This window comes from Phaethon aethereus (genome assembly GCF_964289735.1).
Source record: "Phaethon aethereus genome assembly, chromosome: 7".
In the NCBI taxonomy this organism is placed as follows: domain Eukaryota; kingdom Metazoa; phylum Chordata; class Aves; order Phaethontiformes; family Phaethontidae; genus Phaethon; species Phaethon aethereus.
Genome location: NC_138583.1, coordinates 23,564,749 through 23,578,557, shown reverse-complemented (window position 1 = coordinate 23,578,557; position 13,809 = coordinate 23,564,749). Strand labels below are relative to the sequence as shown.

The window sequence follows — 13,809 nt, the reverse complement described above, 5'->3', positions numbered from 1 at the left end:
TGTGTGGCTCGTCGGAGACGCCGTAGTCCTCGCTTCGACTGTGAGGCGTCCTGGGCGGAAGTGACGATGCCGGAGCCGCGGGATTCAAACTCCCGGAAGCGGAGCTGGCTGGAGCAGCTGCTGCCGCTGTCGCCGCCGGGTCGTGGCTCCCTTTCTCCGCCGTAACGCAGGGTGCTCAAAGGTCCGTTTGCTCCCAGCGGCCAGGTCCGAGGACCGCTAGCAGGAGCCGGGAAGCCCTGCGCTGCCCGCCCTTGGCTAAAACTGTGTCAGAAGTCACGTCCTGCCTGGTGGAAGGAGTTATTATTCTGTAACTCTACGCTTATTTTTTTGTAGGCGCTTAAAGATGAATTCCAAGACCGCCAAAGATATAATTATTGGCAAGTGGGGCTTAAAGTCGGGTAGCGCCAGATCTGAGAATGATCTTGAGAAGTATAAGCAGGAGAACGCAGCCTTGAGAAAACCAATGGAGGAAGTCGTGAAAGGGAAAAGCAAAATGACTGATCTGGAAAGGAATGGGCTCCTAGAGGTGAGGTGGATGTTTGTAATCGAGTTGACATTTGTGATGTCCTAGTTGTGCACGGTTAATGTAAGTCTGAGTATGCCTGACTTTGTATGCAAGATGCTAATCTTTCCTCTTAAAACTTAGTTTACCTTGATGTCACTACTGTTTTAGTTTGGTTTTGTTCTCAAATATCTTTCAACGATGACTGAACTAATCAAATTACAGTCATCTGACAAGACTGTTAAATACAAAGACTTGAGGCCAGTGGTGCCAATTAGTCCATCAACACCCGTCCTTGCATGTCCAGCTGTTTAGAACAGTTGGTCCCAGAGAATTATTTTGAGTGTTTCGTGCAAAGAACATTGTGCTTGCAAACAGTGTCAAATGTGTCAAGAAGTGCTGAGTATTTGCTTGAACTATAGTCTCAAGCTCCTGCTCAGCTATACATAAATAAAACTGTAATCAGTCCACTATGTTGTTCTTCCAACCAAAGAGCAGAAACTAAGATACTGCAATTTCCATGCTTTGTAGTCCATTCAAGGTAAACCTGTGGTTGCAGAGAAAGAAGTTCAAGACTTAGTAAGTGACCAAGTCACATACTGTTAGACTTCCCAGAAGGACTGTGAAACTTTAAATGGGCTCTTTCAGAGCTAGGCACACTAATATTTCTAGGCTACTTCCTTTGACAATAAGGGTTTTCGTGTCTGTTCCACAAGGCCAATTGAGAAGTGCTAACCCAGTACCAACTATGGCTAGCCAGCTCATGTACTGTTGTTGCTAAATTCCTTAGCATATTTGCTGTGTTTGGTGGAGTTTGCTGCTTGCTCAGTGTTGATTACTTAATATTGGGTTCCTAGTCTACAGGTGGAAAATCAGAGGCATGTTTAGATATACTACGTAGAGTTTGGTATCAGTATTTTAACTCTAGTGAGCACTGTGTGGTCTTCAACCGCTACCTAAATAAGGCTCTCTAAAACTCAGTTTCTTTCAGTTTCTCTGTCATTTTCTAATGACTTGGTATCAACTTTTCTCAGGGAAAATGAAATGCTATCATAACAGAAGTTTACGTAGAGCCCCAAGGTATCTCAAATGCAGTACTAATGCTATATGATAATTACCTGTGCTGCAGGCCTACTGGAAAGAGAGTGCTTGCTGAAAATATCTACTAAAGTACACTTTGAGGCTAAAAGGCCAGATAATTTGGAAAATGGGATCCTTCTCCTGAATGCTTGAACTTTTTTGTAACTTCACTTACTGTCATTTAGTTTGCAAGAAGGCTCTGCTGCTTCTCAAAAGCTACTAACTATGCCAACCAACACTAAGAAATGTATCACCAATCTCTTGACTGGAAGTGTTCAAGAGTTCTTATACTGCTTGAGTTTTAAGGTTCATCTATTGTAGTGATTTGTATTCATATACAAAACTGAATACCTACCAAGTCTGTGAAATTTGGTTCTTTGCATTCTTTCCTTGTACTTCATCCTTCTACTGCAGACTGCTTTTATTATCGCTTGAAATACTTCAGATGATCACTGTAGTGTTGTGATGATCACTGTAATATTGTCTGTTTTGAGTAAAAAGTAATATTCTCAGCTAATTAAGGCTGAGAGAACCTGTCAAAGTAAATACCTTCTCAAGCTGTTGTAAACTTGCTAATGCATTTGTTGCATAGGCTGACACTTACTCATTTGTGTCACTCGTTTTTATTCTGTTTCATTTAGAAAATACTTTCCCTTGAAAAAGAAAAAGAAAAACACTACCAACTTCTTGGAGAGAAGGACAAAGAAATTAAAAACCTGAAAGACAAGCTTAGATCCAAAACCAAGAAGAGTGAAATGTCCTTATTAGAAAGTCAACTAGAGGAAAAAACAAAGGAAGCAGAAAGGAGAGAGCAGTTACTTTGTTCTCTGTCAGAAGAAATGAACCGGTTAAAATGTAATTTATCCTCTGTTACTGCAAAATGTTCTGAGCTTGAAAACAGAACTGGTATTTCTCAGGCATGCCAGGTGAGCACTGAATAAACACTGTAATTGCAAATTTCAAGTCTAACCTATAAACATTTGCACCCACTAAACACCGATACCTGTTATAAAATAGGATGTATTTTTAATCTTCTTATAAGTTGCATTGCATGCTGAAATATTCTTGTATGAAGAGAGATGATATCCAGATTAAATGCTAAATGAAGAACAGTCAGGCAACACAACTTCAGGCAACACAGCTGGGGAGGGAATTCTCTAATGCCGTACTGCAAGGTTCCTCTTCCAAGCTCTCAAGCAGGTGATATGACTTGTGATACTGCATGTAATGATCCACTGTTGCTTAAGCAGATACTATGCCCTTCTCGAGTTTGTATGCTCTGTGATTAAACAGACTGAGAAGGCAGCAGTAAGAGACATGGGGCATTAATGACAAACTGAGCTACTCACCTAATGCAGCTTCAGTTATGAGCTAATTGGTGATGTCAAGATTTGAGACAGCCTGGGCTGTAGCGATCATGCACTGGTGGAGTTGACAGTCCTGAGGGATATGGGGCAGGCGAAGAGTAAAGTCAGGACCCTGAATTTTAGGAAAGCAAACTTCCAGCTCTTCAAGGAGTTAGTCAATAGGACCCTCAGGGACAAGGGAGCAGAACAGAGCTGGTAGACCTAAGGACACTTACTGTAGAGTGCAAGAGCTCTTGGTCCCCAGGAGTAAGAAACCAGGAAAGGAAGGCAAGAGGCTGACATGGCTGAGTTGAGCCAGCATGGCTGAGTTGAGACCTGCTGGTCAAACTAAAAGGCAAGAAGGAAATGCACAGGTGGTGGAAGCAGGGATAGGTATCCTGGGAAAAGTACAAGAACGTTGCCGAGTTGTGTAGGCGTGGTTTAGGAAGGCCAAGGTGTGGCTGGAGCTGAACATGGCAAGAGATGCAAAGAATAAGAAAAGCTTCTACAGGTATGTCAGCCAGAAAAAGAAAGTCAAAGAAAGCGTACCCCACCAATGAGCAAGACTGGCAAACTGGTGACAACAGATGAAGAGAAGGCTGAGGTACTCAATGACTTCTTTGCCTCAGTCTTCACTAGCAATCTCTCTTCCCACACATCTCAAGTGGATAGACCGCAAGACAGGGAGTGGAGGAGCAAGTCCCTCCCACTGAAAGAGAAGATCAGGTTCGTGACCACCTGAGGAACCTGAACATAAGTCTATGGGACCTGATGAGATGCATCCCAGAGTCATGAGGGAATTAAGTGATGTAGTTGCCAAGCCATTCCATGATATTTGAAAAGTTCTGGCAGTCAGGTAAAGTCCCTGGTGACTGGAAAAGAGGAAACATTGCACTCATTTTTAAACAGGGTAGAAAGGAGGACCTTGGCAACTACTGACCTGTCAGCCTCACCTCTCTGCCTGGGCAGATCATGGAACAGGGCCTCCCAGAAGCTATGCTAAGGCACATAGAGGACCAGGAGGTGATTCAAAACAGCCGGCATGGCTTCACCAAGGGCAAGTCCTGCCTGATCAACCTAGTGGCCTTCTATGATGGAGTGAGCACATCAGTGGACAAAGGAAGAGCTACGGATGTCATCTATCGACTTCTGTAAGGCCTTTGACATGGTCCCCCACAACATCTTTCTCTCTAAGTTGGAGAGAGGTGGATTTGATGGGTTGACTGTTTGGTGGATGAGGAATTGGTCAAATGGTCGCATGCAGAGGGTAGTGGTCAATGGCTCAATGTTCACATGGAGATCAGTGATGAGCAGTGTCCCTCAGGGGTCCATATTGGGACCAGTACTCTTTAATATCTTCAACAGTGACACAGACAGTGGGATTGAGGGCACCCTCAGCAAGTTTGCAGGTGACACCAAACTGAGTGGTGACGTGCCTGAGGGACGGGATGCCATCCAGAGGGACCTGGACAAGCTTGGGGAGTGGGCCCGTATGAACTTCATGAAGTTCAACAAGGCCAAGTGCAGGGTCCTGCATCTGGGTTGGGGCAACCTGCGGTATCAATACAGGCTTGGGATGAAGGGATTGAGAGCAACCCTGCCAAGAAGGACTTGGGGTACTAGTGGATGAAAAGCTGGACATGAGTCAGCAATGTGTGCTTGCAGCCCAGAAGGCCAACCATCTCCTGGGCCGCATCAAAAGAGGTGTGGCCAGCAGGTCAAGGGAGGTGATTCTGCCCCTCTACTCCACTCTGGTGAGACCCCACCTGGAGTCCTGCGTCCAGCTCTGGGACCCCCAGCACAGGAAAGACATAGACCTGTTGGAGTGGGTCCAGAGGAGGGACACAAAAATGATCAGAGGGATGGAACACCTCCACTATGAATGAAGGCTGACAAAGTTGGGTTTTTTCAGCCTGGAGAAGAGAAGGCTCCAGGGAGACCTTATTGCAGCCTTCCAGTACTTAAAAAGGGTTTATAAGAAAGAAGGGGACAGACTTTTTAGCAGGGCCTGTTGCAATAGAATAAGCTGCAATGTTTTTGAACTAAAAGAGGGTAGATTTCAACTAGATATGAGGAAGAAATTTTTCACAATAAGAGTGGTGAAACACTGGCACGGGTTGCTCAGAGAGGTGGTAGATGCCCCATCCCTGGAAACACTCAAGGTCAGGTTGGATGGGGCTCTGTGCAACCTGATCTCATTAAAGAAGTCGCTGCTCCTTGCAGCGGGGGTTGGACTAGATGACCTTTAAAGGTCCCTTCCAACCCAAACCATTCTATGAGAATATCTTTCTCTTCTCTGCTCTTGTGAATCCTCATTTGTGCCTTGTTTTAAAACTAGTTGCCTGTTCTTTACATGGCATCACACATGGTAAGTACTTCAATGTAACAGAAGACAGGACAAGAATAATGAATTGCTTCTCATTTAAAATGGTTAATAGGTATGGTGCCAGGTACTTGTCAGCTTTTACAAGTTCATTTAGTTTTCTACAGTTTTTCCACCTCTGCCTATTCTAATGTTCCTTGGAAAATGCAGTAGTATCTCAGTAAGGGGAACAGGGAAGTTGGTGCCTAAAAGAGGTGCCTATAAGTCTTTTCCAGCTTTTGACCTGCAGATGGTGCTGGTTCCCTATGTTCTACAGGGAAATTGAGTAATTTCTAGAAATCCAGCTTCAACCAAATACATAGCAAAATATCTTTAATCTACTCATTTTCAATTATAATACATGTATCTATCACTTCTAATAATGCAGCATCTTGGGAAACACCACTTGAAATGCAATGTGCTTATTTTCAATTTCAAGAGACTTTGAACTGTTACGAGAATTTAAAATGTATGTTAATTCAACAGATTTCCATGATATTTTTGTCAATGAACTACCAAAATATCTTTTAATTTAAAATCAGAATTTTCTTTTAAATTTTTACTGATTTATCAACAGAGAACAACAAAATTTGACTGATGTTTTGACTGGATGTCTTGGAAAACTTGAAAACAAGTCTAGCAGTACTGCTTGAAACTGCTAGGTGGCATATGAACAGCAAGTATACTCTGAAATGGAAGCAACAGTTGTATGACAGAATTTTGAGAAAGTTTTCACTGAGACAATTTTAATGTTTATAGAAATAGGAATCTGAGCAATTGTAGTGTCTCTAAATCCTATTTTTATTAGGAAGTGCTGAAGTTTAATAATTGCATTCAAACATGTCCTATATTTTTTCAGCTATAAAGGTTGTTCTAAGTCATGTTCCAAAAACCACAGGAAAACTTTGGAAGAATGTAGCTTGGATTTGGGTAGTAATCTACATTTTTATTTCCTTAAAGTTTGCTCTGACTTGTATCTACACAATTTCCAAAAGCTTTATATCATGCAGGGAATAAACATGTCAGAGTATGAAAGAAGTATAACTGTTTAACTGCTGTTTAGTTTTAGATGAGTCTAAAGAACTCTCCAACTCATACTTTAAGCACTCTGGACCTGGTTTCAGAAAACCAGTCAGTATGTCCTTATGGTTCCAGACAGGCTTCATGGTTTCCCAGATGTTTATGATTTTCCTGTTATCCCAGTGAAGTTGTCAAGGTCTTTAGCGTTCCCCAACAACTCCTACAGATCTAGCTTTTTGTGAGATGTACGAGGATATGAAAATAGAACAAATACTTATCTTTTTTTGTGTATCTTAAAAACATCCTAAATATCTTAATTTTTCAGAAGCTCTCCTGCACACTTCAGGTATTCCAAGATAGTAGTTCAGCAGAAGATATGTGATATTCTTCTTGGGAAATGTTTTAATTTAACTATGAGTTGCAGAGTTATAGAATAAATTAAATGTAAATCTGTCCTTTATCTTCCAGGAGACTTTATTTTAAATCTATGAAATGGTTTTCTACATAACTTAGATCCTTTTTAAAAAAGAATGAAAGACTATAAAGATCAAAAGGCACATGTAGGCATCTGTTTTCCATTTTAAAAATACTCTTATACTATTTATATGAGATTAATAGTTATGCAGCACTAGCTTTACTGTCTCAGCGATCTATTTTAAAGAACACTAACAGGCTGTTCTTTGCAGGAAGCTGTAACAAACAGCACTGGATCACCAACTAATCTTTATGAAGTTGAAAAACAACTGAAAGATGTAAGTTTCGTGTACGACATTGCAAGTATAAATCACTGGTATCAAGATGCATAGGAATGTAAATTATCGCTGCATCTGTTTTTGGGTGGTATGGGACATCAGAGGGTATGTTTCACTTTAAAATGCAATATCTAAAATTAGTTTGAGACAAAACAATAATTTAAATTAAAAAAAGACAGTATTTCCATCATCTTTGAAAAACCTTGCTTGGAACATCAGAACAAAGTGGTTGCTGACAAAACAGGAGCCTCAAGTAACCTGGTCTGACCTCAGAACTGATGCTGCCTGGGATAGCACAAGGTTGGATTAGAAACCTTCTGAGGTCCCTTCCAACCTGAATAATTCTGTGATCCAATTAGATATAAAATCCACGTCCTTGTTCTTAGAAACTTTAAGTTGCAATGATACAGTTTTAGTTTATTCAATTTTCAATATGTTGTTTTATATATTTTTATTTTATATTTGACATTGAAAGGTTAATTTTTCATAATCTGGGCATAACTAATGAAAGTCTTTGTTTTTAAGTCATTTTCCCATTCCAAGAGATAAGCGAACCAGTGTTTAATACTGCTGCAGTTTTAACTTAGGCCAGGTTTTTGAGCATATCTTTCCAAGTGAAGATGGATTTTATTTATTGTACAGAGAGTACAACAATTTGCAGCAGAATTAGCTGGCTTATCTTTAAACGGTATAATATATAACCTTTAACATTTTCACATTTTTAAGGTGACTAATACTTTTAAAATCTGATAAATTACCAGAGGCTTTTTTGTTGTTCTTTCCTTCCTTTTCATGAAGGCTCTTGAGAAAAACCAACAGTGGCTACTGTATGACCAGCAACGTGAAGCATATGTCAGGGGACTGCTTGGAAGGATCTTTGACCTTGAACAGAAGTCAGAAATAGTTAGCCAACAAGAATCTAAAGAATTCAATTCAGAAGGTATTAAGTCTTTTTTTTCCCTGCAAGCGACCCAAACCATAATTATCTATAGAATAAGTTTTCTGAAAAAGAAATATAGCACAATTAAACAAAATCAAGACTTTCTTCTCAACATTTTGGTTTCTTAATGTAAAACTTGGTTAAGTAAAATGTCTTTGCTTCCTGTTACCTAGCTACATTACTTGATTGACAGTATTTCATGTTCTTATCTACTTCAAAGATTGTTTTTAACAGCCTTGACACTCTTATTAGCAACCTCTCTGTTTGTGGAAAGCGTTGAGGCAAATATATGTATGTCTCCCATCCTTCAAAGTACACTTTCAAATTACATAATGGAAGCATTATGGATTTATTACTTAGGTGTGGATCTCTTTTTTTTTTAATTTTTTTTTTCAAAATAAATATTATAAAAATGACTCAAGACTGCCAGGTTCTTTACTCACCTGAACAATTCTTACAAGGCATGAAAACCTGTGGTAAGTTTTGGCACCTATCCAAAACAGTGTTTCGCAATATGGATCTGGCCACCTCTAGTTCACTTCTGTGTTAGGTAGTTCCTCAATTATAAGCACCCTCTCAGTACCATGCATTCAGACTGACTTGAGTTGTGCCTGACCAGCATGTGGAATAAAATAAAAATCACACTGAACAGAAGAACCAGAAAGAGTTGCTTGCTTTCTTATTAAATTATTAATTTTGTATATGTTGCAACTGACCTGCAAGGTAAATTCACTAAACAGAACTAGCATAATCTGGAGTAAGGGTATGCCTGCAGATAGGCATACACTTAGTAATTAATGTGCAGTGGCTTGGTTTCTGAATTACTGCTTGAATCTTTATGGAAAACAGTAAAATATCATAACCTTGTTTTTAGTGCTGTTTAGAAATCTATGAACAGTATTTTAGAGGGAAGCAGACTGAAGTAGCTCACCAGGAAATGTAACTCAGAGTTGCTGCAGTCAAAGCTTTGTCATCAGAACAGCCAGGAGACCAGGAGTAAGGGTGTAAGAAAGTTCCCCTCTTCAAGCAGCAGAGATCCAAGTTTTGAAGAACCTAGCTACACAAGTCAAAAGTAGATATGACAACTTTTTCCAAGAAAAAACTTGGTATCTCTCTGAAGATCTCACCCACCCTATAAAGGACTATTGCTAACAAGAAAGTAAGGCTTAGCTCATAGTTGAGGGGAGGGAGATCAGTCAAGCAAGAAACTTTTCCTAGTAAATTACACTTTGAAGAATCGGGGGAAGCCTTCAGTAGGAAAAGTTTCAGAGTCAAGAAATTTATAGTGCCAAAAATCAGCAAAGGCTGTGAAATTCTGCATTCCTTGTTCTGTTTTTAGATATATTTTCTATTACTAATTAATTTCTACAGGCCGCCTCCTTCCCCTCCCCCCCCCGCTCCAAACTTTCTAAACTTTTCTTGGGTTGGCAACTGGAGTTTTACAAATTTCTGCTTTAAGTAACAGTCACTAGCCAAAAGCAGGCATTTTTATAAAAAAAACCCTATCCTAGTCCCTTTTATTTGCAATTTAGAAGTAAACAATGGCATACAATTTGAAGAAGATAGTCTGCAAAAGACAATGGATAGTCTGGCTTTGGTCAACAATGGTGAAGTAGAGCCCATCAGATCCCCAGGGTGTCTCTGGGGAGGGCATAATGCCAGAACCTTGGCTAAGGAGCTTACATCTGGAAGTGAGAATCTAGTGTCTTCGGGCCTTGAGTCAGTATAATGCATGAGGCCACTTAAGAACTATGTGTGGGCTGTGGGGCTTGTGTAGTCTGGGCAAATGATGTGCTATTGCTATGAGGGTTAGGGAGGTGGCTGGAGTGCAGAATACTATAAGCAAGCCAAGTTGCAGTTTTCTAGTAATTATATTGGGAAGAAGACTTTACTGCATTACAAGTATCAGAAGTTGTTTTAACTGAAGTTTGGTGCCAGTTTGAGTTGTGTAATAGCCCAGAATGTCAATTTCTATCAATAAGCCTTAAAATACTGTCAAGGATTTGGTGTTCTGCTTTTTTTTGATGTGACACCCCTCCCCCCCTTACTATCTTAGTTATTTCTGACTCATTAAGGTCATCTACAAGAAGAAAAGCAAAAATATTATGACCAGCTGTTACTTACTGCTAAGAGTGATCTTGAGACGGAAAGACATACTATAACCCAGCTGAGATCTGAGCTTAATGAATTCAAAAAGAAGTATGAAGAAACACAACGAGAAATAACGAGTTTAAATGCCTTACTGCAGTCACAACAGGTTGGTGGAATGAAGACTCTAGAAAATGAAAATAAAATGAAAGGAGAGAAAGTGCAGAGACTAAAACAAGAAAATGAAACTATTAAAGGACAGCTCAGAGAAGAAAAGAAAAAGTCTGAAGATCTTTCATGTCAGGTAAGTGGATGCATTTGGAGGTTTAAGATCATTAGCAAAAAGTCAAGAGAGCTGAAAAGTCATACTTTATCAGAATGGATCATCATTCACTTGCTCTGGTAACTGTTCTTCATGTGTATCTAGACTCACGTCCTTGTGGTTAAAACGGAATTCTTTCTTTAATATATTGGTTTGAATAAAAATCCAAACTTTTGTGAAATTGCCTTGTTTAAATAAGGAACTTATTTGTTCACTTATTTCCCTGGTCTTGTGGGACACAAGAGGGAGATGTGACATAATGCTTAATTGATTCTAATCTAGTTCATCCTCAAGGATGAACTATTTGTAAATGAGAACAGGAAAGGTAAAAACTCAAGTCCATACTGGCCATTTTATCATGCAGTCCTAACTATGGAATAGTTTGGTTCTCTATATGATGCCATGGATAAGAACTGTGCAGGCACACCGGAGCATTAGAAAAAGCAATGGCTAGATAAGCAAGGGAAGGGATGGACCTTAAGTTGTCACTATCTATAGTAGAAACCACTGAGAAGAGTTCTTAAATTCCCTATAAAGCCTAAGAAGTGCTTGTCAGGCAGGCTGTTCAATGTGTGGTTTGCACTGTTGCCAGATCTGTTCTGTTGCTCTTGCATCAGATTCTAATTGTTTGCAGGGCTTGCGCATCTCCCAGAGAGTACAGTGGTGACTTCTATTCATAAGTGAAGTTCTTAAGAAGGAATGAAGAATTTTGAGCCCAATTACTTTAACCACTCTGGCTGATCAGAGGCAAGGAAGACATGTGCTCTATGTTTGTATTTAAAAATATTCAGTGTTTACCTCCTTTTGTTTGGAATACTTATGAGGACTTTGCCACTTCCTCTACATGGAGAGTTAGTGGTGTCTTGGACTATTCCTATCAGCATGGTGATGCTAACAAAAAAAAAGTGTTTCTTCTTCAGGACATGAAATCATGACTACATATCTACTGAAGAGAAACTGCAAAGTCCTCCTTGAAGGACTGTCCTCAGGGCATTGAAATAAGATAGACTTGCTACTTGGAGAAGTTTGTGGTCAATAACAAAGCAATGTAGAACTAAAATTTGAATATGAGAATAAAATTTACTAGGCACCAAAGCAGGCTAAAAACAGAACAACAGTTCAGCTCTCTAAACACAGGCTGGTTCTCACTGGTTAATAATGATTAAAAGGTCTTGATTTTTTTTTTTTTGCAGCTGAACAACAGCATTCACTATAAAAGTTGATACATGCTGATAATGGAGGACACTTTTACATTTACTTAATCTGTTATAGTAGTTTCTGAGTCTTAAACTTGTTCTCTTCTATGTAAAAAAAAGTTGCATTGCTTGGTTTTTTTGACATTATGGCATGTTAGTACAAATATAGGTTTTTGTATATTTTTGTCTGCATCCTAGCAATCACCTAGGAAAGTTGTTTGATTTTTTTTTTTTTAACACTAAGATCATCCTGCATTCCCCCTGCTCACTGCAATGATAATGTTTCCCTGGAGAAGTAGGGATTTTTGAATTAGGTTTGGCTGTTGCGTAATGGCCATGCATTTTTCTGTTGGCATTGGAATATAAAAGTTTACTCCCATTCCTTTTTAGATTTATTATTTGTTAAGCTTATTAACTCTTGTATATGGAAATTCTTTATTACAAATGTTTTTCTGCCTTGTAGGTGCAACTTCTTCGTAAATCATTGCTCAAACAGCAGGAGGAACACACTAGGATAGCTTTGTTGGAACAACAGGTACCAAATTATATGCGAAGATGCTGATACTTGTACTATGTACAAAGGCTTCCTAGGCTAACTTTTCAAATTTAAGAATGAGTTGTATATTAAATAAAGTAATACTAGACCTGAATATTCAACTGTGAATAATCTTTTGATGCTTCTAAAAAATTTGACGCATCTGTCAAGAGGAAAATCTGTAACCTTTTACAGATAAGAGGGTGTAATCAAACCTGATGCTATTTTCTCCAAAATCACTTGTTCAACTGTACAGCCTCAGATAAGGTATGAGAAACATCCTAAAACCAATCAGCTCACTGATGTTTTTACTGTTGATAAAGTTATACCAATAATTGCATTGCCACCTTTTCCATCTTTATTCCAAGTACATTCTTACAGATACAACTGATGTTATTGGGGGAAAAAAGGCACATTTATTAGCTAAGCTTGGGTGTAAAGTGTTACCCATAGTTTCTATCCAAATTGTATTACTACAAGAAAGATCCTGGAGCAGAAACTGGCATTTTTAATGAGAAATTGCACTACATGCTTTTCTAGAAAATCTTCAGTTTAAGATTGCAAGACAGCGTGAAATACCCTCCAACCAAAATAACTTCAAACTCCACCCATATTAAGGGAGAAGATTTTCATAATTGGGCATGTATGAATTTCACTGTAGTGAAACCAACAAGTGATATTTTTTTAATCCCGTTTTAGGATATGATAGCAGAGTAAAATTTTATATACTTAAAAAGGAAGCATCCCCTCCCCCCCCAATAATTCTGACTTAAATTTCTTAATTTTCATTTTGGGGGATTGCCAGATCCAGATATGCACGACAGACTTTGAGAATGAAAAGCTTGATCGCCAGAACTTGCAGCATCAGTTAAACAAAGTCCTTAAGGAACTGCGTAAGGCCAGGGAGCAAATAACCCGTCTGGAACCTCTGGTATGTACTGAATTAACTTGCAGGTTTCTCCATGCTAAGAAGCTGGAGGAGTAGCTGTCAAATACACATCCAGGTGCCTTTTACAGTTAGGGACAGCCTTCATGCACAGAAACTTCAGCATGGCATCAGGAGGAGAAGACAAAATTATAGCAGAGTTTTTGGGAAGGTAACTAGGCAGCATCCTACATAGAGGGGACTGAGGCATCATTTTATTAAGGAAAGATAGTGTGTGAGCAGCTAGGAAGATGGTTGGGGAAGGACTCCTAGTCAGCCATTGTGGGAAACCTGTCTTAAATAGTCTGCAGAAAAGCTACCTGCGATCTAATTTAAATGTGTATTTAGAATTGTACAACAGGCCCTCTGTTATTAACACAAGTAGCCTAACTGCATTTAGCCATCTTTAACTTCTACCCTTAGTGCTATAGCACACACAAGGCTTGTGTGCCATCAAACCTTAATATTTTTTCCTACAGTACTTGATCCGTGCATGCATGCACTAATCTTACACTAAAGCTTCTCCTTGTACAGAAACTCCAGGAATCTGGATGTATGGAATCACAAGAAGATGTGCAAGCTGTGTTTGAAGAGAAGCTGACCACATATGACAGAAGTCCTTCCCTGAAACATTCAAGCCTTCTTGATGAAAGTTTTCTCGAGTGTCCCAGATGTAAAGAGCAGTATCCAACAAGCCAGCATAGAGAATTACTAGCACATATTGACTTTTGTACAGCTTGA

General features: G+C 39.4%; 1 protein-coding gene across 1 annotated transcript; it reads left to right on the top strand.

The window, feature by feature from the left end:
* Window positions 1-343: 343 nt before the first annotated feature.
* On the top strand, window positions 344-13,809 carry CEP55 (centrosomal protein 55; the record flags this gene model as incomplete). Its single annotated transcript, XM_082002028.1, has 8 exons — window positions 344-526; window positions 2,224-2,508; window positions 6,997-7,062; window positions 7,861-8,002; window positions 10,078-10,394; window positions 12,072-12,143; window positions 12,949-13,074; window positions 13,603-13,809. The coding sequence occupies 8 exons, from the start codon at window positions 344-346 to the stop codon at window positions 13,807-13,809; spliced, it is 1,398 nt and encodes a 465-aa protein (XP_081858154.1).